At 44.7% G+C, this 25,317-nt stretch overlaps 2 protein-coding genes across 2 annotated transcripts; one reads left to right on the plus strand and one right to left on the minus strand.

Annotated features, from left to right (window-relative positions):
• The first annotated feature begins 172 nt into the window (after window positions 1–172).
• LOC112554200 (stAR-related lipid transfer protein 5-like) lies at window positions 173–21,314 on the plus strand. Its single transcript, XM_025221852.1, has 6 exons — window positions 173–699; window positions 17,262–17,317; window positions 17,528–17,663; window positions 17,962–18,076; window positions 18,295–18,388; window positions 19,503–21,314. Exons 1-6 carry the CDS (start codon window positions 592–594, stop codon window positions 19,657–19,659), a joined length of 666 nt encoding a protein of 221 aa, XP_025077637.1. The 5' UTR covers window positions 173–591; the 3' UTR covers window positions 19,660–21,314.
• Window positions 6,250–10,759, minus strand: LOC112554199 (protein Ycf2-like). The gene has a single exon (XM_025221851.1). It carries the CDS (start codon window positions 9,804–9,806, stop codon window positions 8,094–8,096), a length of 1,713 nt encoding a protein of 570 aa, XP_025077636.1. The 5' UTR covers window positions 9,807–10,759; the 3' UTR covers window positions 6,250–8,093.
• Window positions 21,315–25,317: the final 4,003 nt, after the last annotated feature.

Consider the following 25,317-nt stretch of genomic DNA (forward strand, 5'->3'; position numbering starts at 1 on the left):
AGTCACCGAGGAGGCAAGAATGTGAACATCATTCACTGTCAGCATGGCCCCTCCCCCAATCCCTAGAGACGAGCATCATCCTCCTCCACTGTGATGGTCTCGAGGTCACGGACCCCACTCTCCCCCCCTGCAAAGAGCTGCTGGTGGTAAAAGTCTGTGTGTGGCATCGTGTAGTGGGTGGGGTGGGGAGAGAGGAGTTGAAGAATGTTACAGAGAAAATAAATGTCAAGGGACTTCTTGAAGAAAAACGACACCGGCGGCCGCACCGACCTTCGACCTATTACCCAAAAGGGGTCACGGGAGGCGAGGGCTGCTCGACTCAGCGCGGAGCAAGGGAGTGAAGCGAGGAGAGAGAGGAGTGTGTGTGTGGCGAGTGAGCGAAAGGAGAGGCGCAGACTGGAGGGGCCGACAGCTCCGGTTACCCGTCAGTCAGTCGACGAACCCACGGCCGGCAAGTTCGGGCGTACCCACAGCGACGACAGGCACAACAAGGTACCCGTGTCGCGCCTGCTGCAGCTGCAGTGTCGCAAGGCTGAGCAGCTGACGCACGGAGTGGAACAGTGGGCAGTGTAGGTTCCAGTTGCAGCGGCCATGGAGGGCACGGACGAATATTATCGCAAGACGGCGGAGGAGACCGCGGAGATGTTGAAAGTCTACTACAACGACAATGAGGGATGGGAGTTGGTCAAGAAGACACCGGTGAGTAGTAACTGCTGCTGTTCATAGCCACGTTCACACATCACTGCTGTTCACAGTTGTGATCACATTCATTGTTGTTCGTAGTTGTGTTCACAATCACTGTTGAGTCACATGGTGATGGTTTACACCGGTGTTCACACGCTGATGCTGTCCATAGCTTGTTCACTGTCATGTTCGCCTATATATAGTCGTGTTCACTTCTTTCACCGTTTAAGCCCTTGTTCAAACATCACAAGTATTCACAGTCATGTTCTCATCCTACTTTGTACATGTTGTCCATCTCTATATTAACGTACTACTTACTGTTCACAGCTGTTCATCTCCATCTTACTACAGTGTCGTTTATAAGCACGTTCATACACTTTTCTGTTCATATCCACCTTCACACAGCTGAGTTCACACAATTCACACACTGTGAGTTGTTGTAAAGTACACGCAGGCTATCGTCTAGATAAGAAGTTAGACAGTGGAACATCAAATTATTGTTATCTGCAATTAAAGGATCTCTCTCGTGACTTTCTCTCCCGATGCTTTCATTTCTTTCTTTCTACTTTCTTTTCTTCCCGATAACAACTCGTTAGCTCTGCTGAGATTCGATTTGAGATTTGACATCAGCGTTTGCTCATAATTATTCAGACAGCCATCAGCCACCGAGTTCATTCATCCTCAGGGCTCCCTGTGCTGCCCTCTAGTGGCCAGTAACATTGAGTACATCTTCACAAAAGTTCTCTGTGGATGCTGCTGACACTTCCTCATGTCGAGGGGCAGACGACCAGTGACACCCAGGGTATACCACAAACACTGAGGATATATGTCTTATGTCTTACCGCCTGGCGGGTCTCACGGTTGTTTAAATCCTCTGTACATCCGTTACGGACAAAACGGATGAGAAGTGTAAATAAGGATTTTACATTTTTGTGTGAATGAAAAAGCACCAGCAGCAGCAAGCTATGAACATAAAATAATGCGACTGTATCAGCAAGCGCCATTCTTATTAACAATTTTGTGAACTGCAATATTCCAGATGTTGTACGAGTACAATTAAAACTTTTTTTTTTAAGTCATTGAGTCCTACCTGACCACCCCAACCTCACACCCACCTCCCCATACAGAGCATATATCCTATCCCGGACTATCTCCAAGGGTAGGGGTGAAGATATTGTAAGCTTTTCTAGGCCGCGGATGCGAAGCAAAGGCTTGTGGGATACACAGAGCGACATCGCCTACTTTTCCTACACCAGGGCTCATGCACGGGCTTCTTTCTTTTTTTCTGTATTGTCTGGCTGTATGTAGGGCAGGCGGAAAGATCTTGGGCGAAGTGTGGTCGGGGGACGAGTCATAAAAGTTTTGAGAGGTTGCTAAGTACGAGCTCATCAGCGCCACCTTTTGTTGCGGCACGCGGGAAGCTGCTGCATGTGCTGTGCGCGTCCTGCCTCCCTCACGCGCGCGCATGCGTGGGATATGAACAGGAACATTGTGGGAAGTGGGGCGGGGGAGTGAGTGTGTGAGTGTGAGTGAGGGTGGGGAGCAGAGTACGCAACCCTCAGCGAGTTACACTCGGGTCCTTCCTCACGCCAAGCGAAAGGTCAGACGTTTCCTTCCCACACAAAGACCAGGCCACGCTGCAATCACACTCCTCCCTCCTTTCCTCCTCATCCCTCGCCATCCTTAACCCTCCCCTCGCTACAGCTCCACATTTTAATTACTTCTTCTCGTTCTTTGCGCCTTTGCAAGCTGTTTAAGAGACAAAACTGTTCACTATAGGATGTAGTCTGTGTGTGGCACATGTTCACAACCTCGTCAGTTAAAGGTTCACCCGACTCTAACATACTAGCAAGGTGGCAGAATATTCAAGTCATTAACTTGTTACAAACATTCCTAGAATTTCTAAATATTCTGATTTCTAATAATTTGTAAAAGACGTATGTCGAATAAAAGCAATGTTGGTTTGCCCAAACATGTCTTTGATACACGAGTGAATGTTGAAGCGAATCCCAGAGCCACCAGCAAAAACTAATTAACAAGTTGTCAATCAACAACATTATGACCTCGTGGGACAGGAGGTCGTGGCTTTCTTCCAAACTCCAGTGAGAGCTGCGATGTTCAAAGGCTTGTGAATGGAACAATTTTTTCGATCAGATTTTATGAATGATTTATTTAAAAGTAAACTTCCGCCTAACAAGCATTTGAAAAAAAAAATGTACTTGGAGTTATTCTTCAACCTGTTGTTGTCTGAGATACTGCAATAAACACTAATGAGCTTTTAAGTCAAATGACTGTTTCTGGAATCCTAAATCGAGTAAAATAGATCGTGAAAGTGTCCGTTGTTCTCTATAATGCACACAAATACAAGCCAAAAATACAAATAACAATAAACCTTTATTAATCTTTTCAAAAAATTATGTCTGTCATAGATAACATTAAATAACAAAGAATATTATATAAAACGTCAACACCGGTTGAAAAAGAACGTAAAATGCCTGCAGCCAATTATAATTCATGTAACATTAGCAAAAAGGTTAAAGTTCAGCGATGTGACCTTTGTCCCTCCCCTCCTGCCACTTAGGGACTTACGCGTGATGTCCGCTGTCATTAAGGGTGAGTTGTGGGGTGAGGGGAGGTCTCTCGGGCTCTCCTTTCGGCAAAGAATGTGAGGGGTCAGGTGGCAGAATGTTAATGCCCTCCGCATCTTTGCTGAGACATCGGTGACAAGCGCCCTCTGGTGATTAGCGACCTGGTGAACGCTCGGTCACGGTCAGAGAACCACTGTCATGATCTGAGCACGAACTTGTACAAGACACCTTCGTGATCTGAAGGTGGACAGAGGGTGTATGATATGTCCACGTGCCGACGATGGTGGGTCGCAGTTCCTTGCTTCCCTATGTTGCTGGTCACTGGGGTGGGAGGAGAAATAACAGTGTGTGCGCGCGCACGATCGTGTCCTCATCATGTCAAATATAATACTTGTCTGTATTTTATTTTCTCCGTTAGTAGCTAAGCCCGTTATGTCACAGCGAAGACTGCAAACAGTAATGCAAAATGTTGCCAGCTCCAGAGAAAATCCGTGAGGTGGAGCGAGAGATCCTAACACCCTCCCACACACACACCCACCGATGCTTACCATCAGGTCAGAAACGCTTCATCGCTGCACCACTGGGCCACCCCAGGCACAACTCGGGTGTGTTTGTGCGTGGATACGTGTCTGTGAGTGCGTGTGCTTAGTTCTCCAGCGACGGTTTTCTTGATTTACACCCAGTGTTCGTATTTCACTACAAGAAACGACTGATTAAATCCCAGGGCAAGCTGTAAAAGTCCCTTTGGCTTCCAGGACATGTGTGTGTGTGGCGGTGGATGGGTGGAAAACACTCTCTACCATTTTTTTTTCTCTTTCTTGTAATGCCTTGTGGGACATTCTAGATATACCATTACCATCAGCACTCCCTACCAACCCACTTCCTTTGCACCCACAAGGTTCTGTGACAAGGTTCTGGACCACCGCTTGCCGCGCGTACAAGAAGCTATGTCAGCAGACACCCTGTATTTTGTCAGATGATTCAGTCCACCAGCAAGACCCCAGCGATCCTCATAATGACATACAACGAGTAATGGTGGTGGTGGTGGTGGTGGTGTTGGCGGGGTGAGGATGGGTCTTACTAGAGACGAGTGTTGAACTAATGGATCCCGTTAAACTAGGGTAGTGGGGTAAACCCCGCTCTTTTCTCTACTCTCGCAGAAACATCCACGAGCAAGTAGGCGGGTGGGGTGTCTGACGAGACTATACCTCCGTTTGGTCCACGGGTAGCGCGAGACTACTGCGTGACGTGGCTGGTTCACACCTCGCGGTGTCATAATAATAACGCAATGCACGCCATGACCTCTGTGGGGTCGCCAACGCTGACGCCGTTTGCTCGCTACTCAACCTGCTGAAAGGTGCCATTCAGGTTTCTTTGTGGGAGAAAATCCTTCCCCTGCTGGTGGATGGTAACTTAGCCTGCAATTTGTTCTAAAAAAACCTGGGAAGCTCGAGTTGGGTCGTTTCTTAACGGTGTCACCAACTGTGTGTACGGTTGGAAGGGGTGGGGTAGGCTTGACACCGATGGAGCGACGCTGACTTCTGTTTTGTTCTCAGAGGCTATCGAGGCTTTAACCGTTTAACCGGATGTAATATATAATATTTTCTGTCCTGTCCTGCAACGCTTGGGTGGGTCATTGACGCATACTGACTGGGGGTGAACATGGCCTGTCGTGCCCAGGCCCATCACAACAACTCGACTTTGCAGGCATAATTTCACTCCAAGTTAACATCCATTTCTTTGTAACACACCCTCCATGTGTGATGCTTCTTTCACTAATGTCTTCTCTGAACAGGTTGATGTTTTCTGAGGAAAGTGGAGTGCACTGGAGTAGATAATGGTTTGTCTTCTGTAATAAGTAGGGCGGTTGGCTACTGTACTACATATGACACCCCGATGTTGGGGTAGGGGGGATGTGTGACTTCCTCACACGATCCCATTTTGAGGCCAAGCATTTCCCGTTATTTAAAGTGTTTGGAGGTTTGAATGTTATGGTTCATGAAGTGCAAATTTCCCTACTTTCTTCATCACCGAGGGAGGGCGCAGACGCCACCTCACGACTGTGCTATTTATTTAGTCGAATGTACACGTGTCTCATGGTGTGATGTGGCCCTGTGGCCTCTGTGCCAGTCTTCACTCAGTGTTCAAATGAGACACGTGGAGTATAGACTGCATAGACCACCGGCAGATTCCTGCTAGACACGCAAGAAGTCCCTCCGGTAACTCAGAATGTCGCGAGGTTGTCTGGTGCTTCAGGCCACCTTTAGAAAAAAAAACTGATTGAGGAGTGGACAGACCTTTATGGTCGCCACCTGGCGCTTGTCGCTGCTGGGCAAAGGTCATTGTGAAGTATCCCCTCCCCCCCATCATACCATCCAGACCTCCGACGACTTCTGGTCAAAGGGCTGATCTTATCCATGACGAATTGTTGAATGTTAAATTTGTCTTTGTTTATTATATTTGTCATTGTCATAACTGTCTGTCAAATATCAAGTTCAAATTTTAAATAAAACAAAAACTATGTAAATACTTAAAAGTGTTTATGCATATATATACACACATTGTTTATGTCTGGATAAGTATATATGAGACATGTAACTAAGAGCAGTGCTATAGGCGGTGACATAAAAGAATGTTCAACGAGTTACTGAAGAGTTTCGTAAATCAAACACACCGTGAAATCACTTGTCCACTTGAAAATAAAGGTGTTACAACCCCCACCACCCGCTTTCTGTAGAATTGCGAGGTCTAGACTCATCCACCCTCCCACCCTACAAGCTCCCACCCACAGATCGCGCCGCTGTGACTCACTGTTGATACACCGGGTACCTGGAGAGACAGAAAGTGGGTTTCATGCAAAGACTAATCTGCTGTATACCTCCTGGAATATGATTAGCCACTGTATCAACAGTCCATGAACTAGCTGTCTGTCAGACACCCATACACCTGTAACGTACGGTTACGTGGGCCCTGTGCGCAATGTCTGACTATTGCATTCAGTCATCTAACATTCTCCCACACACCTATTACAACAGATTCAATAACAAGGTTTCCAACTTAATGATAAGAATATAATTAACAGAGTGCATATATATTTACAAGAAGATAGTTCACAAACATTCCATAGGTAATCTCACACTTAGCTTTCTGGCTTTTTCGCTATGGTGCTGGTCGCTGATACATCCAATATTCACAAGTTAAAGTTCGCACTGGCGTGATGACTCCACTTGTTATATGCTCGTCATTTAAAGTTCACACTGTCCTAATCATTCCAGTGTCCACAGTTTCGTCAGTTAAAGTTCACAACTCAGTATAATTCAGAGTCCCGTGGGTCTTTTACGTCCTTTCTCCCGACGGACTTTCTGTCGGCCGATATCCACCTCGCCACCCAGAAAAGTAAAGTTCTTTTCACTCCTCCCTACTGTGTTCGTTTCCTGTGGGGTTTTACCCGCCGAGGAGGGTGGCCCGAAATCACTACCAGAAGGCGTGGAACAATTATCTCCCCTGGCCGTACGTCACGCGCGGCCGTCCACGTCAGGTGCTCGGACGAAGTTGACACCGACACTGGACACCGGCAGCGAGATGGTTGTCGCGCTAGCCAGGGGAGATGTGCCAGCTTGGCCCGCACATGATGTTTTGTCCCTGTTTTAACTACAGGATCGACCATTTGTCCTAACCAAGCAACCAACACACTAAACACCTCAACAAAAAGACAATGGGTAGAAATACATTTTCTACATCACTCCTCTCTCCGGGGGAAAAATTGTGCCTGCTAAGGCACAATTTTTCAAAATACAAATCCATACATAATAACATGACGTGAAATGAATTAGCATAGTTCAATTAAATCCAAACAGTTGGTAAAATCATTACCACATAAGCATCTGTTAAATGAATAAAGCAACCAGTAATCAATTACAGCCATGAACATTCATAAAAAGAAAAAAAGTTACTATTACCACATAAACCAATGCACCTCAAAACACCTCAAAAAAACTTGCGTGTTGCAAAGACTACTCTACATAGAACCATCTCCTCTCGATAAAAGTGTGCGTTTTACACAGCGTGTTCAGCAATCTGGTTCGTGCAGTAGCACATGCACTTTTCTCACACAACTGCCTAGCCACTGCGGCTTTTAACACTTCAGCCGGTTACACTAGGGGTACCCCATTTGGTTGGTGGTCATCCCCTGTCAAAAAAAACTCGTCGTGACCTATGTCCCCGACGCTGTACAGCAACCCCTCGGGTTCTGCTGGCGCGCAGACGCTTACTCTGCCGCCCTTGGGTACCGCATGTTCCGCTTGGTGGAGAAAAACGGCGGTGAACCCATCACATAATACAGGTACACCTTACTGTGCTACCCCACAGACTATCCTCTTAGGACTAGCCTTCCCATGCCACTATAACCTTTACATGAACATAGCTGGCCCTGGGTTCAGAAATACATCAATCCCTCCATTGAGTACAATACACTCACACAAAAAAAAAAACTTTCAGTGCTAGCAGTGTTGATAGCGTGTTACATAAAAGGCCAACTGCAGTATTGCAGATTGTGAACAGCTGATACGCACGGAGACTGGTTATAAAACATCATCATAATACAAATTCATTGTTAGTGCAATCCTCCTCCTCATCGTCATCGTTGACCATACAGCAATCATCATCTTCATTATTATCATAGAAGAGGAGAAAAAAATCGTCGTTAGTACACTCCTGTACTTACTATAGCTATAATCATCCATCAAAGTCATCATCGCAATCATCATCATAGTCATAATACAGTCAACAACAAAAGTGGTCAAAACCTGATAATCTACCTCGTTACATGCTAGTTGTCTGTAACCCATATACTATGGTGGAGGTAACCAGCTGTCTATAGTGCAGTTTTCTCCGTCTTGTCTTTGTCTGTTTGTTCTTGTTACCACGGGCAACCTCTATGTCAGGCCCGTCTACTGTGACCCAGGGGCCAGAATACAGTTTTCGTGTTCTCTTTCCTTTCTCTTTGTCTACTGTGTGCCGCCCGTCTACTGTGGTCGGCGTGGCCCGATGTCTACGATGCCGTTTTCTCTTTGGCTTTCTTCTCGTTGCTAGAAGTTTCGACTGGTGCCGTTTAGCACGATCCCTACAAGCAGAGTAGTACTTGCTCTCTTCGTACAACTTCATTTTGGACTTGATTGCCTTTCCTAACTGCTTAATTCCGTTCTCAATTTTTGGGATCATTTTCTCTATTCTGGATTCTGATCCGCTCTCCACACACTTAGTCAGGTTCAAGTTATTAGCCAGGCTCAAGTCACCCTCTTCTTGAATCATTTTTAATCGAACTTTTTCAGTTTGATTCTTCTCCGCAGTTAGCTCATTGTTCTCTTCCTTCGACCTAGCGTTTCCTTCTGCTTCTTGCTTCGTCTGAGCGTCCTTCTCTGTCATTCTGTCTACCACAGGGTTCTCTCTAGGGTGTTGGTAGGTTTGGCTCTCTGTTGTGCCGTTCAGCTCGTTGGTTTCTTTTTCATTAGGATCTGCCGAGCTTGTCGTGACGTCATTCTCTTCGTCCTCATCATCCTTATTATCTATTGAATTTCTGGGTTGCGGAAGAGCCGGTTCAAAATCATCAGTATGTCCTTGAATCTTTTTTATCCAGATCTTTTCTGGTGGTTTCTCTTCCACTGTTAACTGTGTCTTCTCGACTTCCACCTCTTCATTCTTCTGTTGAGTCTCGGACTCTGCGGTGCTTTCTACCACAGGTTTCTTCTCAAGGAGCTGGTGGGTTTCGCTGTCTGTTTTGATATCCAGCTCTTTCGTTTCTTCTCCGTCATCATCTACAGAACCGGTCTCAACATCAACCTTTTCGCTTTCACCATCCCCTATCTCTATGGCATATGTGGTGTGCTGGCTAGTCGTTCTGAAATTCTCAGCATCGTGTGAATCATTGTCCGTCATTTGAACCTTGATTGCTGCGGCTTTTGGTTCCTGGGGTGTAAAACTTGGTGGGAAGGGTGGTCCCCCGTAATATTGCGATTCAATCTCTTGCAGTAGGCGATTGTTCGCCTCTATCCTTTTCTCTATCTCTACTTGCATCTTTTCGACTTGTTGTTGTTTCTCTCCAATCTCTAACCCATATCCTAGCTCCAACTTTCTAATGCGTTCCTGGGATGCGTGCTCTAGTTTCTGCACTTCAGATTCAACGAATGCGTGACGTCCGAAATGCCTCCATGTCACATTCACAATGTCTCTGCCAAGGTTTTCCTTTTCAGTTTCTATCCGGTCTTCTAATTCGCTCTTTTTGATGATTCCCCTTAACTTTAATTTAGTTTTTTCTAACGCTAGTCTTTCTCTTTCTTCCACTAGCCTTTTCCCTTCTAACGTTGCTTCTACTTTTTTCCTTTCTGACTCGTGTCTTTGTCTGTCAAACACGTCAAGTCCCTCCAGAATAAAGTTACCGAGGGTGTCACCACTATATCCCCTCCTTTCCCCCTCTCGCTCTAGCTGTTGCATAACCTCGAGCGCCTTTTCTAGAAACTCTATGTCATTGCCACCCATGGTTCCAATTTAAACACAAAGCAAAGTCTAGATATATGGTATCACAACTTAAAAAAAAAATAGCACAAATACCAATGCTATAACAATTATCAGAAGTATTCCACAGTTCGCATCAGATTAATTTAACTTAATAAATTAATACTCTACGTCAGGCTCGCCAGTTGTAACGTACGGTTACGTGGGCCCTGTGCGCAATGTCTGACTATTGCATTCAGTCATCTAACATTCTCCCACACACCTATTACAACAGATTCAATAACAAGGTTTCCAACTTAATGATAAGAATATAATTAACAGAGTGCATATATATTTACAAGAAGATAGTTCACAAACATTCCATAGGTAATCTCACACTTAGCTTTCTGGCTTTTTCGCTATGGTGCTGGTCGCTGATACATCCAATATTCACAAGTTAAAGTTCGCACTGGCGTGATGACTCCACTTGTTATATGCTCGTCATTTAAAGTTCACACTGTCCTAATCATTCCAGTGTCCACAGTTTCGTCAGTTAAAGTTCACAACTCAGTATAATTCAGAGTCCCGTGGGTCTTTTACGTCCTTTCTCCCGACGGACTTTCTGTCGGCCGATATCCACCTCGCCACCCAGAAAAGTAAAGTTCTTTTCACTCCTCCCTACTGTGTTCGTTTCCTGTGGGGTTTTACCCCGCCGAGGAGGGTGGCCCGAAATCACTACCAGAAGGCGTGGAACAATTATCTCCCCTGGCCGTACGTCACGCGCGGCCGTCCATGTCAGGTGCTCGGACGAAGTTGACACCGACACTGGACACCGGCAGCGAGATGGTTGTCGCGCTAGCCAGGGGAGATGTGCCAGCTTGGCCCGCACATGATGTTTTGTCCCTGTTTTAACTACAGGATCGACCATTTGTCCTAACCAAGCAACCAACACACTAAACACCTCAACAAAAAGACAATGGGTAGAAATACATTTTCTACAACACCTACCCCACGCGCGTGTGTGTGTGGAAATTCAAGACGAAAGAGCAAGGGTGAAAGGTAGACATGGCCAGGTAGGTACACCTGCATTCTCTCTCAGTGGAGGAAGAACTGGGTGGGAAGGGGAGGAGGCAGGTGTTAGTAGAGACTGTGCCTCCTGCTTCATGCAACAAGTGGATTTGGGACTTAAAGACCTACCCGAGTGCAGAACAATTTTTTTCATGTTTTAGTTTTTATTTTGGGGACTTCAGAAACATTAGTCTTTAGAATTTAGATAAATCCACGTTTTCTTGAAAATGTAAAAGGTTTAAGTGATTTCATAACAAATGCTCTGTTGTTTATTTTCTGCTAACTGCTTAGTCACTTTTAAGATGGATTTCATGTTAAATTCAAGTTTACCATTAAATCTGATCGCAACAGACGTTTTGCTTTGAACTTGAACGAAGGAGGGAGAAAGGGGGAAGATCTGATACTGGCTTCAGTCACGATATCTTCTGATTTTACAACAGCCTCTTGTTCTCCATCAGATGACTCAAGTATTGTGAGAACCCTGGCGGACAAACGGTCCTTTTGTTTGAAGGAATGCCGCTTAATCTCCGATAACTGGAAAATGAAGTAGACTTAAGATTGACTAGAGGAGATTGCACTGCAGACATGTCAGGATATTCTTTCCCTCTCTCTCTCCTCGGTGATACCATCTTCTCACCGTTATTTGACGCTCAGGGGCCGGATGCATTCTCGCTGACTGCTCGACAATGCACCCGACCCCAAGGGATGTGCATGTAGAAACCCAGTTCTTGTGCTGTTAAAAATAGCCTTTGGGACGATAACCGAGATCAGACGACTGAGTGATTATTTTGTGAGGGAGGAAATTCTCTCCCCCATCACCACATGCACCATATCCTCCTCCCTCGTTTGCTTTGTCATCACCGTGAGAAATAAACCTTTGTCCTTCTATAATGGGCTTCATGGGCGATAAAAATAGTATTCAGTTGAGTGTCCTGGGAGCAAGGAATGCATCACAGTTGAATGCAAACGATGAACCTCAGGGATGCAGGCGGCCAACCGTCCTGTCCGAGGATGCGCGCGCACCGGCCGTTGCAGTTGTCTGCATGCTTGTTGACATCCCTAGCATTCTCGGCTATTTCTGTGAAAATATTAGTTTGGAGTTAGCCCTAATCACATCCAGATATCCGCAGAAGTAACCGCTATCAAAAAATTGTTCCTCTGAGCAAAGAAGGGATTAATACCAGGAGATGTCCAACAGTTGATCCCTCTGATTAAATAAGTAAAACTTCTGACCAAAAAAATTGCCTTGCTTGGTGCTAATATCTGAGTAACTAGATCGTAAATCCAAACTCTACATCCCACCGTTATCAGTTATTACAGTAACAAAATGGTCTCTCCCTAATGGAGGTAATTATTGTAAGCACTTAGCTCAGTAGACGGTACTTAAGTGAATGACTTCCTCCCCTCCCCACCCTTCCTCTCCCCCAATCTCGCTCACTCTGTTCTCGAAGTTCTAGCTTATCCAGCACATAACTAAAAGAGGCTGATGGAAAAAGTCATTAGTTCCATCTGCATCAAACTGTCACACAAAACAAACCAGCAACAAGATAACTGTGATCTTTCAAACTTCAAACCTCGCCGGCCATGTTCTAACCGTTGGTTCGCACGTTGTGTCAGTGCGACTTGACCGGCCGCTGTGCCACTGCAGCTTGCGCGGCAGAAAATAATCCCTCCCGGAAAGCGATGCTGCATGTGCAAGCCATAACAAATTGTTGCGCGATAACTCGGCGCGCAACGTGTCTGTTATCTAAACACAGGCCCGCCAGCCATCCAGCCAGCCAGCCCCTGAACTGTGCATCTAGAACATGTTTCCACCTGCTGTGTACCTCGCATCCGCTTGGCATCTTACCACCACGACACCCACCACCTCCACCACCACACCCCCACCACCACCCCACTCCCTGCCTCATTTACGATTGACAGTGTACAACATGATTCGGGTAGAATATTTACGGTGGGTCAGTCAGTCAGCCACCATCATCGTCATCAGTTTTTTTTTTTTTTTTTTAATCTCGATTGGTTGTTGTTCTTCATCCTTCTCTGAGATGTCAAAGTCCACTCGTGGATGTCTCATTTTTCTTCGTTTGAATGCTTCTTCTAATTCTAATTTCCTTCACTTTTTTTCGGACTGGATCGTCCCTACAAGATTTGATGTTCGTGAGATGTGCTCACACCTCTTGTCAGTGATCAGAGGTATTCTCATGGCCTATTTATTTTCTTTAAACTGTATATTTTTGTTGTCTAAATATCTAGATTATTTTCTGTTGGGTCAACAATCAATACATAATTGCTGCTATGTCTTGAAATCTAATTAAACTGTCCTAACGTATGAAACCAGTTCAGCCTCAGCATGAGAGGCTGTCGAGAGACTAGAGAGAGGACAGAAGAGGGTGAGCTGAGGGTGAGCTCAGGGTGAGCTGAGTCTGATCTTCACGACAGCTGTTGGGCTCAAAAGGCTTATATGCCTGTGTTATTTAGCGGGGAGGGGTTGGGGCGAGTTCTACAGGACACAACCCTCAGACTTAACCCTTTCCGGCCTGACCGGAGCTCACCCCAAGCTTCAATGTGAAGCCCTGTTGAGAAGCTCCTCACAAAAGTAATTTTTTTCCATGATAAGGATGAGTAAAGTATGATGTTTTGCGTTTTAAATGTGACATTTATTTATTAATATTTATTCACACAGCACATGAAATAAATATTTTTAAAATGTAAAATAAACCAACATATGCTCATAAAAGTACATCCATCCATATATTCATAATCTTTTATTAGTTCTTGTTCCACTCACACAGTTATCTGATGTACATCACACAACAGCAAACCAACAGGTGTGTGCGGGTGTCAACAATGGACGACAGGAGGTCCGGAGTAGAGGGGGTAGTCGTGAGAGTAACTTGTCCCCAGGTGTCGAGAGTGACGCAAGCGATAACCCTGAAAAGAATTACATTTTAAATAATAAAAGGAGGATAAACCCATGCTTACTTCTCTGTCACGTGAGTGCGTTTGTTTGTGTGTCTGCTCGTTTGTTCCTCGTTTTAGTGAGCACAGTTGTTTGAAATAATAACCACATTCCCAGCTTCTTTTCTCCTCACTCATTTTGACATTTGACATTCTCTCTCTCAACTTTCGGACACCATCCTAGGACACAAAGAATGAACGCTACTCATCGTGCTGTGTGCTGTGTGTAGCTTGACTAAGTCACGTGACTACTGGAGCGTGCACTGATTAATGTCGACAGGAGCTAACCTCACAAAGAGTCTTGTGATAAATGTTTCTGTCATAAACATGGGCTCGGCCATTAACAGCGTGAGAGTGCAGGTCACCTCGAGCCACCGGCTTCACAATGAACAACAGACCGGGCGCAGGGGGCGCCATAATCAGATGTTTTGCTGAGTCATTGTCGCCACTGACAACATGGCTGTTTTAGGGACCTTTTGTTTTTGTTTATCCGAAAAAACCTCTTCCAGCGTGCCTGCGAGTTGTCATGGCAAATATCCAACAGGGGAACAAACGAGATCGCCACAGAGGCGGCCGCCGACCTCCCGGCCTGTCGCAGCTCGGGAGCAGAGCAGTGTTCACTCGATCTGCGGACAGAGTAAATTTGGAGAGCGCGCCGTTTGAGGATGATGACGATGGCGTCTGGACGACAGGTTACCGTGACATGCTGTCCTGTGTGTGTGCATGTGCGCGAACGCCTTCTCAACGAATACAATGGGTTTAATTAAAGCTGTATTGGACTCGACCTGTGCACGTCTAGTTAGGAACCATGGCAACAGGACAAACCTGGCATGTCGCACTCTATGGCTGCCTTTCTTTTTTTCGCCTCTACACCGTCGTTTCCACACACACATATATATATAGGGTCGCCGAAAGTCAGCACAGTCCCCGAGACAGACGACCTGTCTGGGCCTCTTGCAATAATCATTAGTTGTCATCGTTTATTGTTTTCCCAGTATTTACAGTATGTTTACAAGTTATAATTTGTCTGGATTTCGGTTAGTAACGTAATATAGACAAAATGTATGTATATTACTGTATGAATATCTGCCAGGACTATATATATATATGTCAGGCTGTATGTATATATTACTGTGTATTTACGTGAATCACGGTCTGTGACTGATGCCAGGGGTCAATGAAACAGGATGTTGTGATCGTGTAACGGTATCAAGCCTTGATGAAAACACCGAGTAGGCGTTACAGCTTCTTCGGGAAATCCCACCATGACAACTGGTCTCTTGGTTAGCTTTGTTGGACACGTGATCAACGAAGGCTTAATTACTATGGGAAGTTAAATCTGTAACAAGTGACAGTGTTATTGTGTGCGCGCGCAAATATTTATATATTCGAATATATGTGTATATGTATGTGTGTATTGTTGTATATATACTTATGTGTGTACGTGGACGTACGCGTGTTTGTAAGTGTGGGAAAGTGTGTCTTGCACCGAGCTTTACCCAAGCATTGCAGTAATGTTTCCCACTAGACTAACACCACGCAGAGACAAAGGTCACTCAGTACGCTCTCGCTTACGCCCCCAAATGTCCGTTAATGTGACCAATGCATCACACTCTTGTCGACACGTTCAAACCCAAGGTTCGCTTTGGTCGCCATGGCCGCTGACACTGAGGAGAGCCGAGGTCGAAGGTTAGTTTGAGTAGGCGAAGCCACTCACTACGATGACGTCACGATGGCTATATTTCACGAGTAACAGGATCGGAGTGCGGGAACTGGTTTCTTATAATGAGTTTTAAACCCCGGTTGTTGTTTTTTTTTTTTTTAGAAATAGGAAGCACTTGATGCACTTTTTCTTTCTCCCTCTCTTTTTTTTTGAGACGTACGTGGAAGTCGGCAGGGGAGGGGAAGGGATAGAAGTTTACACAGGAACTTCAGTCTCCACATGCAAATTGAAACCATCATGTTTGCTGGACCACCTACCCAGAAATCATGAGCTGTAGGTCCCCTCCGCACCCCTTTCCCCGTGAAAGCGTTTTCCCTCGTTACCTTAATGTGTTTCGCCATTTTTTTACCTCCTCCGCTCACTCACCCACCCCACTCGTGTATCTCCACTTCCCGTCTGCGCATTAAGAGAAAACCGTTTTGGCCAGCGTTCAAGATTCCAGGCTCCTTGGAATGTGGGCGTGGAGACGACGGCGGCATCAGCAGCGCCCCGTGCACGCTGGGAGCTGATTCAAGATAAAGCCAGTGACGCAGCAGCTGCCCCTCGCCCCCTGCCCCCGCTACATGATGCACATGGGAGATAACGCGAGTAACGGCCGCTCGTGCTGCGAGCACGCACTCGTAAACCCAGCAGGTGTCGCCACGGCCACACGGCTCACACCACAGAGCTACACAGGGCTTCACGTGGATTTGCCTCTTTGCCTATAAAGCCATCCGCGGTCATGCAAGGGAGGACACTCATTATTGCTCTTGCAGTTCCAGGTGCTCTCCCCTTCATCACTGAACATGATGGGCAGAGCGTTTGTAAAGGTGATGACTGCGGTGGGATGAAATGATCTGCAGTGTGTGTGAGTGTGTGTATGTGGGTATGAGAGAGATCACAAGATTGTGCATGTTCGTGTGTGTATGTGTATGTGTGCGCGCGTGCGCGTGAAAACAAGAGACTGCCGAGTGTTCAAACGACTTTGCTAGCACCTGACCCCACATAATAATTATTATAATAATGACTAACACGTTAATCAAGGCAACAAATCCTCTGTCACTGCTGGCTCTCTGCAGATGCAATCTGCTCATAAATCTTTCCGTTTTTGCTGAATTCTCGGATTTTATTGTCGATAACTTTTTGGAGATTTTACATTATTATCATTATATATATGTTTTACTAAATCCATTTCAACATATTACAAGCTGTTGTCATAAATTATTGTTTTCTTTCATGATGAGAACAAATCGTATACTAGTCTTTACGTCTCCAGTGGCAGGTAGAAAGAATGAACAGAAGAATGGAAGAAATAGGTAAAAATGGAAGTAGCAATGCAGTGCTGGAAGCGACGTGCTTTGTTGCATTATAATAATTATATGATCTCGATTTGTTTATTCCGACGATGGTTTCGAATCCTGATGTTCAACAACAGCAAAAATGATTGTTGATCAGGAAGTTGAAATTTATTTGAAACGTCTTTCTATTGAGCGATCGGTTGATTTGCTAATTAATAATTAACACAACTTCAGTGGAGTATTTTGTACCCGAGGTACTTGTATGACTATACTTTGGAATCCTGTCACGCACTCTGTACCCGATGTTGTCGAAGCACCCGTGTTCTGGGGTCAGTTCTGTTTGCCCGTGTGACTGTAAGTGTTTAGGTCTGAAGTGATCTTCATGTTACAGGTACACTCTCGACCTTTAAGCACCTAATGTGTGATTTACTCTGGCACTAACGAGTGATAAGCTTTTTTTGTTTTTGTTTGCAGAAAGACATTATCATTGAGTACAAGCATTCAACCTGCCCTGGCTTTAACGGCTACCTGTAAGTCATGTTTCGCTTTTTCTTTCTTAGTCTATCTAGAGGTAGAGCCCTTCTTCTGTGAGAATTGTGGTCTTACATAAATGCCTCAGAAAAAAAAGCAGTTTGAGATTGTGTCATGAACTGTTGGGGAACATAGGGTGTTGCTGTTATAGCGTCTCCTACTTCTCCCTTTGGTATAAAAACTGATGTTGCTTCCTCACATTTTTCCAGATATCGAGGTCAGAGTGAGTACAACTGCCCTAAAGAAACACTGTTCGAATATGTGGACCCACTTCCTGAGCCATCCCCTCGTCTGAGGTGGGACAAAGCCATGAAGAAAATCGAGGTGATCCGGAGAATAGACGAGGTATGGCATCACACAGGACACTGAAATGTTTTGCTCTTATGGGGATGTCATCCAATAACAAAACTCATTTGGATACGCATTAGCAGTTGTGTTTATCATCAGCATTATCTCCCTAACTGTGTACACTTTTTAAAGATGCCAGCAGTTTCCTTTTTTTAAATTTACATTATTGTCGATATATTGTTTTTTCACGACTTAGACATCTGGACGAGCGGCTCAGAGAAATCAACAGATGTTTTGTTTATTAAAAACGTGGTGTTCGTGTGTGTGTGTGTGTGTGTGTGTTGTTTGTTGACAGAACTTGAGAATCAACCACACAGCGACCAACAGTGCTGCCATGGGGCTGATATCTCCACGAGACTTCGTGGACGCCGTATTGAAGATTAAAGGGGAGAAAATCATCTCCACCAACGGTTAGCGTTCTTGGATCTGGTTTTTAGAACTTCTGTATAAATACAGAAACCTGTAGCTTTGCATTACACAAATAGGTTGGAAATTTGTCAATAATGTTGTTGTTGTTGTTGTTGTTGTTGTTGTTGTTGTTGTTGTTAAAAGAGGTTACATAGTGAGTGTGTGTGTGCATTGTGTCTGTGTGTGCGCGTGTGTGTATGCATGGTTGCTATGTGTGCAGGCATTAGTATCATCTGTCCGGAGTGTCCTCCCAAAGACAAATATGTACGAGGATGGAACTACCACTGCGGCCTGATGTGTATAGAGAACTCCGAGTAAGTTAACTGAGTTAATTTTGACTCCGGTTTGTAGCCAGCCATTCTCAGCAAATGGCGGGATTAAATTTTACAAACTCTCTCAACAATCGCTGGTTTTTCTGCAGCCAGTGTTCTGATTTAAAATATTAAGGCTGGCATGGACAAACTAAATTTCATGCGGTTCTTTTCTTTTCCTTCAATCTGGTTTTGCTTTCAAACCTAATTTCACAGCGACAATGTGAAATGGTGTCCATGGAGCCCAGTAACGGTTTTCATTTTTACCTCGCGTGTAGCGTGTGATCAATGATTGTCAAGGGAACGGATGTCAATAATTATCTGGGAAGGCTTTCAAACTGCATTTCTTCTTTCTCTCTCTCTTCTATTCTTTTTTTAATTTTAGTTTTGTTCTTTTTCTGTGGTTATATCAATTGAAAAATATTTTCAGAATGGCAAACACTTCTTGTAAATGTGCGTGTCACGCGGTCTGTCTTAATGGAGGAAAATACAACCACGAAGGTTGCTTGGAATGTCGATGGAACAGAATGAAAGCAAATGAAAATGAATCCGCGTCATTCTACAATAAGGATGTATTATTGGGAAATTATTTTATTGTTATTAACGTCGGAAAGAAAAAAAAGGTAACAATAATGGAAGAAATAAAGAGAGCAGGAAAAAAACGAACAAAGAAAAATGGAAGGAAGAAAATGAAATCGCTCAGAACTGCTATAAGTAGTTCCTTTTCGGTTCCTGGCCGCATCGTTGAGCGCTCGCCGCATAGCAAGAGGTTAAACGCCGAACATTCCAGAACTTTCTGTGGGCCGACACGAGCTTCCTGCTGCCAGCAAGTGAATGGAGGGCGGAAAGCCCTCGGAGGGTTGCTGCGGTTGTTGCTACAGCTCGTGATGTGGTCATTTCACGCTTCTTTTAAGAGAAGAAAATAGAGGGAGGGAGTCAGAGAAAACATCAGTCACGGGAAGTTGGGGTAGGGGTGGTGTCGTGGAGATGCTATCAGCACTCACCCAGCATGTGAGCTGTTTCTTTCGTTTTTCTTTCTTTTGCTGCATGCTTCAAGTACACCGCCGGAGCCTCCTGTCGTCTGGCTTCTTTCACTTCTGGTTTCTGTGTTGTGCAGACGACCCCAGCAGACGAAGTTGATGACTTTCATTCAACCTGACATCCGGGGAATGCTGCCTCGCTCGCTGGTGGATTCTGCCATCCCGGGCTCGATGGTCGACTTCTTCAACAACCTCCGCGCCTGTCTGAAGGCCGACGGGAAGCTGATAGACTGAGTGGACGACACCAACACCTGTGGGTCTGAGGGACCAAGACAGTGGCAAAGCCTTTTTTTCTTTGGATGGGTGATGATATTACCACAGCTACACCACAGCTGGTTGACTTTTTTGGAGGCTGCACCGACAGCTGTTTATCTGTTTACGCCACTGAAAAACTAAGAAAAAAAAAACAAAACAGTTTTGTCAACAAGAAGAATTAATGACAGTGTGGCGCAGACGATTGGCGGTGCGAAGAATAATATGTGTACAGAAAGATCGGTCATTTATCGTTGCAATAGATGGAGCGGAAAAGTATTTTTTATATGTAGCCAAAAAAACATGGCCAAAATGTTGTTGACAAATATCGGGTTGCTGATTAATGACCAGTATTCTCTCTCTTCTTTTTGAAGTCTGAAGTCTTTCGCGGTGTGTATGTGTTGGGTGTGCTTTGGGTGAGCTTTCGTATATAAGTGGATTGTCTACTCACTTCTCAGATGAATCAGCATTAAATTTGAGTCCAATGATGTCACAGCCTATTAACAACAGACCCTAGCTGTTACTTCCTCGTATGTCGAGTTATGTTCATAATTATACTTTTCTCTTATGTATCAGACATTACATCGAATAAAGCAGTATTTAGTTCTTTCCGTTATAATATTTGTATACTCTAATATTAATATCATTAGTGATACAACATAATTACAGTTGAGCATTTCCGCAGCATCGCTACTGGCCCTCTAGAAAAAGTTCTGGCGTAAGACCACAGGACTGGAGGTGGAGCTAACCGGTTTTTCCCCAGATCGGTTTTTTGTTTCATCCTAGTGCTGCTATTCGAGAAAATGTTGCCTTAGTCATCGCCATTGATTTTTTCCTCAGCAAACTTCAGCCATTGCCTGGTAAATCACAAGCAAATGGAAGTTCGAACAAAAAGGACAATTGATTTTAGTTTGGCGGAGTAATTTTGCGATTCATGAGCGGTATGCATCAATTAGAAACAAAGGGAGGGGGTAAATAGTTTTAGAAAGCTTTTGCACGTAGCTATCACAGAAAAAATGTTGAAAACGATGGAGAGAGAGAAAAAAAAATGAGTAAGAATGTGTGTGCGCGTGCGCTCACGAGGGATAGAATGTGCGTGTATTTACTGACATACCGTAGGTCAGATTTCATTCATTTAATTCCTTATCTGCATAAATATCATTATCTTCATTATCCTCGTCGTCATCATCTTCCCTTACCCCTGACTGAGTGTAGGGGCACCTGACGATTTCACTCCCAGCTCTCGGTTCTATCTAAGCTGTTAGCAACGGTTAGCACCTGTCACCAATACAGTGAGGATTGGCTGTCCTGGGTTCAGATCTCGCCTCGGGCACTCTGTTCTTTCTCTGTATGTGGCATCTGTTTACAGGGCTGGCTGCCTTGCCGTGTTATATCTTTAGTTGTTTGCTCGGCGTAAAACACCAATTGCTCTTATCTGAATGCGCCTAATACAAGGCAAGCCCACTCTTGGATGTTGTCTCCCTTTTTTTTTATTTCTAGTTTTAAGTCTCAGTCTGCTAATATATCGTGGTCTGTCTGTAAGCCACGTACGTATTGTGTCAATATTTTTATGTCTCTTAATTTCTTTATGAAAGGAATATAAACCTGCTTCTTGTGTGGGGAAATACACTATACAATTATCATTATTATTAATAGTGTTCTTGTTTCTTGCATATAATGAGTGAGTCTATTCCAATTCAACTTGCATTTTCTCACCCTGGGTAGCAGAACTATCAAGGGCCTAAATTGTTTTAGTCGGCAGCACCGTTTAAATCTTGAAGCACAGAGACAAAAAACAAATTTGCATATCATGAAATCTTCCAATCTTGGCCTCCGTAAATTTACTACCTCTGTAATCAGTATAAACACTCCACTGCAAACTTTAAACACATATCTTTACATAAACAAACGTGTGGAGTGAGTGGACTCTGCACTGCCTGACCCTCAACTCTCAAGGTGCCTCAAATATTTAAACAGCTCCAGCAGTGTGGGGAAGAAATCCTGTTTATAAGACAACCTTTATTTACAGCCTTTAATTTCAGATTACGAGGCTACAACCCACAATCGCCTCCGTCTCTGTGTGGGGGAGAGACCTACTGATCTGCTGACTTAAAACGGCACAATTGTTCTTTGAGCAAAAGCTTGTACACAAAAATGTTGAATGGAAATTATTCTGAACAGAAGACAAAGGGAAATAACTCAGCCTGTCCAGACTCGGGATTAGCCTCCCGTGCGAAATAAAGGCAACAAGCTTAGTGATAGCCACGGAGTTGTAGAAATGTATGTAACTTCGTGGTTATAGCAATGCTGATGTAAACCTCCGGTAAACAATGTGAAAGATCTTGAAAACGTGATCTTCGGTTCTTGGTAATCCATGAAATGTTATTCTTATTGCGTCAGAAGGTCAAGGCGCTTCAAAGGCTCGGCATCAAGAAAGGTTAAATACAAACAACTTCATCGTCTGCCGAGTGACGATGAAATAGATGTCAAGTCTGATGCGCACACAGGTGCTTTCCGAGTACACTTGCTGTAGCAGAGACACCACAGTAGAAGTATATCTGATACAGCCGCGGCAGTTCGCGGCTCAATAACTATGTTTATGTACTGGCGAGGGCTTAACGAGCTTGCACAGCCTTTCATTAAATCTGTGACGTCATAGATCGATGCATTGTTCAGAGGTCGGGACAGTTGCTGCACTCTCCCACCATCATCATCACCGCCATCAACACTATCTCTCCTATCCGAAGAAACCACTGATAAAATGGTAGTCAGTTGGCCCTCTCTACACACGCAATATGAGTGTGGGTCAGCAATTACTGGGTGGATGCTACCTCCATTGCAACCTAGCGTGTTTCTGGGTGGCGGAGGGGAGACCGGCCTCCAGTAATTGGAGGTTAGCTGCAAAATAAAGTGGGCTTGCTAGAACGAGTCTGCAGTCGCCCTGGTAGATGCTGGACATATCTGCACTATCAACCTGTGTAGGAGATTTACTACTCTGATATACAAACACTTGTAAGATGTGCTTATGTTGCTTTAGTTGCAAAAAAGCAACACAACGCCTCAACGCTAAAGGACAGACAACAAAGAGTTCCTTGACATGGTGCTTTATTAGTCTACTGCTGAAGTCCCCCAGGGAGGAAGCCCACACCCCGATGCCAGTGGTCGTGGTACCCCGTATCGTGGTGGAGCCAGGCTGGCTACAAAAATGAGGAATCATTGCTGAGGGAAACCTTCCCTTTTGCTGCAAGACGACAACAGGACGTTGTGTAGGACCGCTCGTCTTATTGTCACTCACGCCTTCCTTACCGGGTAGAATGTTAATCAGCTACCCGATACAGGCTTTGGGGTAGAACAGCTGCACACGGTGGCTTTGAAGGAGTGAGTGAGGGACCTGGTATGTCTAGAAGCACACAGCAGCCGTCGCTTCTTCTTTCCCCCGCTCTAACCCCGCAACACTAATAAAACCCTGTAATCTCGTGACAGTAATTAATATTTACGACACGATAAATGTAGTTGTTAATATTAATAATAATTTATCTCGCGCTTTACCTCACCTTCAAAGGCAGGTTCAGCACGCTTTACAAAAAAATAAACATTAAATTAGTAAGGATGGGAAAACAGCAGTGAAGAGCAGACATTGCAATCGTCACTCGAGCTGGAATCCTAATCACGTGGTTTCGCTGCGCTGAAAGGCTCAGTGAGGTAACGGACCCTTCTAGTGCACCCCGCAGCCATCCTACCCGACTGGTCCGACATAAATAGATTCGGAATGTAGAGAAAATATCCATACATCCTGTAAATTTCAGCGCTTGACGCACAACGGCTTATTTATTATCTGATATCAAATATGGCGATGTGCACCGACAGTCAGCACGTGCTGCAAGACCTCTTGCGCGTGAATAACATGTGACGTCACAGCCGGGGGCGCTCTCGATGGGTCTCGGTAAGCATGTAATGGCCAGAAGGTGGAGTAATACATCGGATTCATCAGACAATTTTCATTTAGTAGAGAAAGCCCTGTGTTCTCCAGCCCTGAAGGTGTTAAACTTTTCGTGTTTGAACATGACGATTGTGGAGGTTCAAAACACCAAACACAAGTATGCTGCTGTATCACAGGCATGGACTCCTCAAAACCCTCTTGCTTCTTCAACCTAGACATCACTGGGTACCATTCAGCCTGTACATCATTAGGTCACATTCAGCAGAAAGCGGCATTTCTACATAACAGACTGCTATGCAGGCGCAGTGGTCAGCTCTACCTACACCAAGTTGATCCATTGTCTTCTGAACGATGGCTCCTGTGGGAACGAATGAACATTTATTCTGTCATTATATTTTCCTGTGCATTCAACTCGACACAATAGTTTCTATATCTGCACGTGGGCTTTCGAGATTCTGTATTTTGTGGGCAGCTATTTTCCCCCGCTACTAATGTCACACATGGCTTCGGGGCACAAATAGAGATTTAAAGAGATGAGGAAATCGTTTTTATTAAACTTCTCGATATTCGTGCTCGAGGCATTAAAAGTTGTATGAAAAGAGTCCCTGAACGTGTTATGTGTCACCAGTCGGGTAGACCTTGAAGTCACGATGCTGACAAGGAGACAACCAGCGAGGAGACAATAGCACACGGCAAAGCAGCGACGATAACAGTCCCTGACTCTCGAGGGTGAGCAATGACCCCTAACCTAGGGGTCTGAACCTAGGGGTCAGCAATTACAAGTAACTGAGAAAGCCAACTAGATGAAAATATGAGGTGTGATTAAAAAAAAAGTCTTGTTGTAAAAACGCCTGGAGACAATAAATAAAATACAGCAAAGCATGTAATCATGACTCAAAAGTAAGAGCATCAGAAAGATTTCATTTAAAAATAAAGCTGCAGCCACCACAAGTCATCCCCCCCCCCCCACGGAGAAGGCTGCCACAGGGGTATGGTTGACAGCAGGCAAGTGGTTCTGATTCTCACAAGTCTGAAGACCAAATCATTGCTGTCTCTTTGGCATCAAGTGATGCTGACAGCAATGAGGCATGGGGTGGCACCTGCCATGTGCAGGATGAAGTTCATTCCCTCGTAGGAAGAGGAGTGTTGTCTTCGCTGCAGATGCTCTCATTCCCGAGGTTATAAATATTCAATGCCCGAAACAGCAGCCAGGAGTGAGCTATTAAAAGTAATATACGATGTTGAATCTTTCCTCGCAGGTCAAACGCAGAATGTCTGCACGACACTCTAAAGGTTTATATAAATACATACAAACCTTTAACATTAAACAATAAACTCATTCAATCAAAAAAGTAAGTTGTAGCTTAAAACCACAAACTGTGTTTAAATTTCCTCCTCCCATTCTTCTTTCACCGCCACTTCAGAACACACGATTTTCCTGTGGCTCGTCTCACCTACACCTATCTTCAGCTCTTGAAATCCAGCATGAATCATTGCTGGTGCTGCAGCCAAATGGCAGCCTTCACTGAGATAGTCCTTCTGTCCTTGCAATGTTTCGAAAGCAGTTTTTGAAACAGACTTCTTTCTTCTACGGGGAACTGCCAATATCGCTTTGGATAGATCGATCTGTGAAGTATTTGGCTGAGGCGAGTTGGCTGAAAACAATCTCTGTGTCAGGTATTGGTTTTGCATAACGAGTG

This window comes from Pomacea canaliculata, linkage group LG13 (assembly GCF_003073045.1).
Source record: "Pomacea canaliculata isolate SZHN2017 linkage group LG13, ASM307304v1, whole genome shotgun sequence".
In the NCBI taxonomy this organism is placed as follows: Eukaryota; Metazoa; Mollusca; class Gastropoda; order Architaenioglossa; family Ampullariidae; genus Pomacea; species Pomacea canaliculata.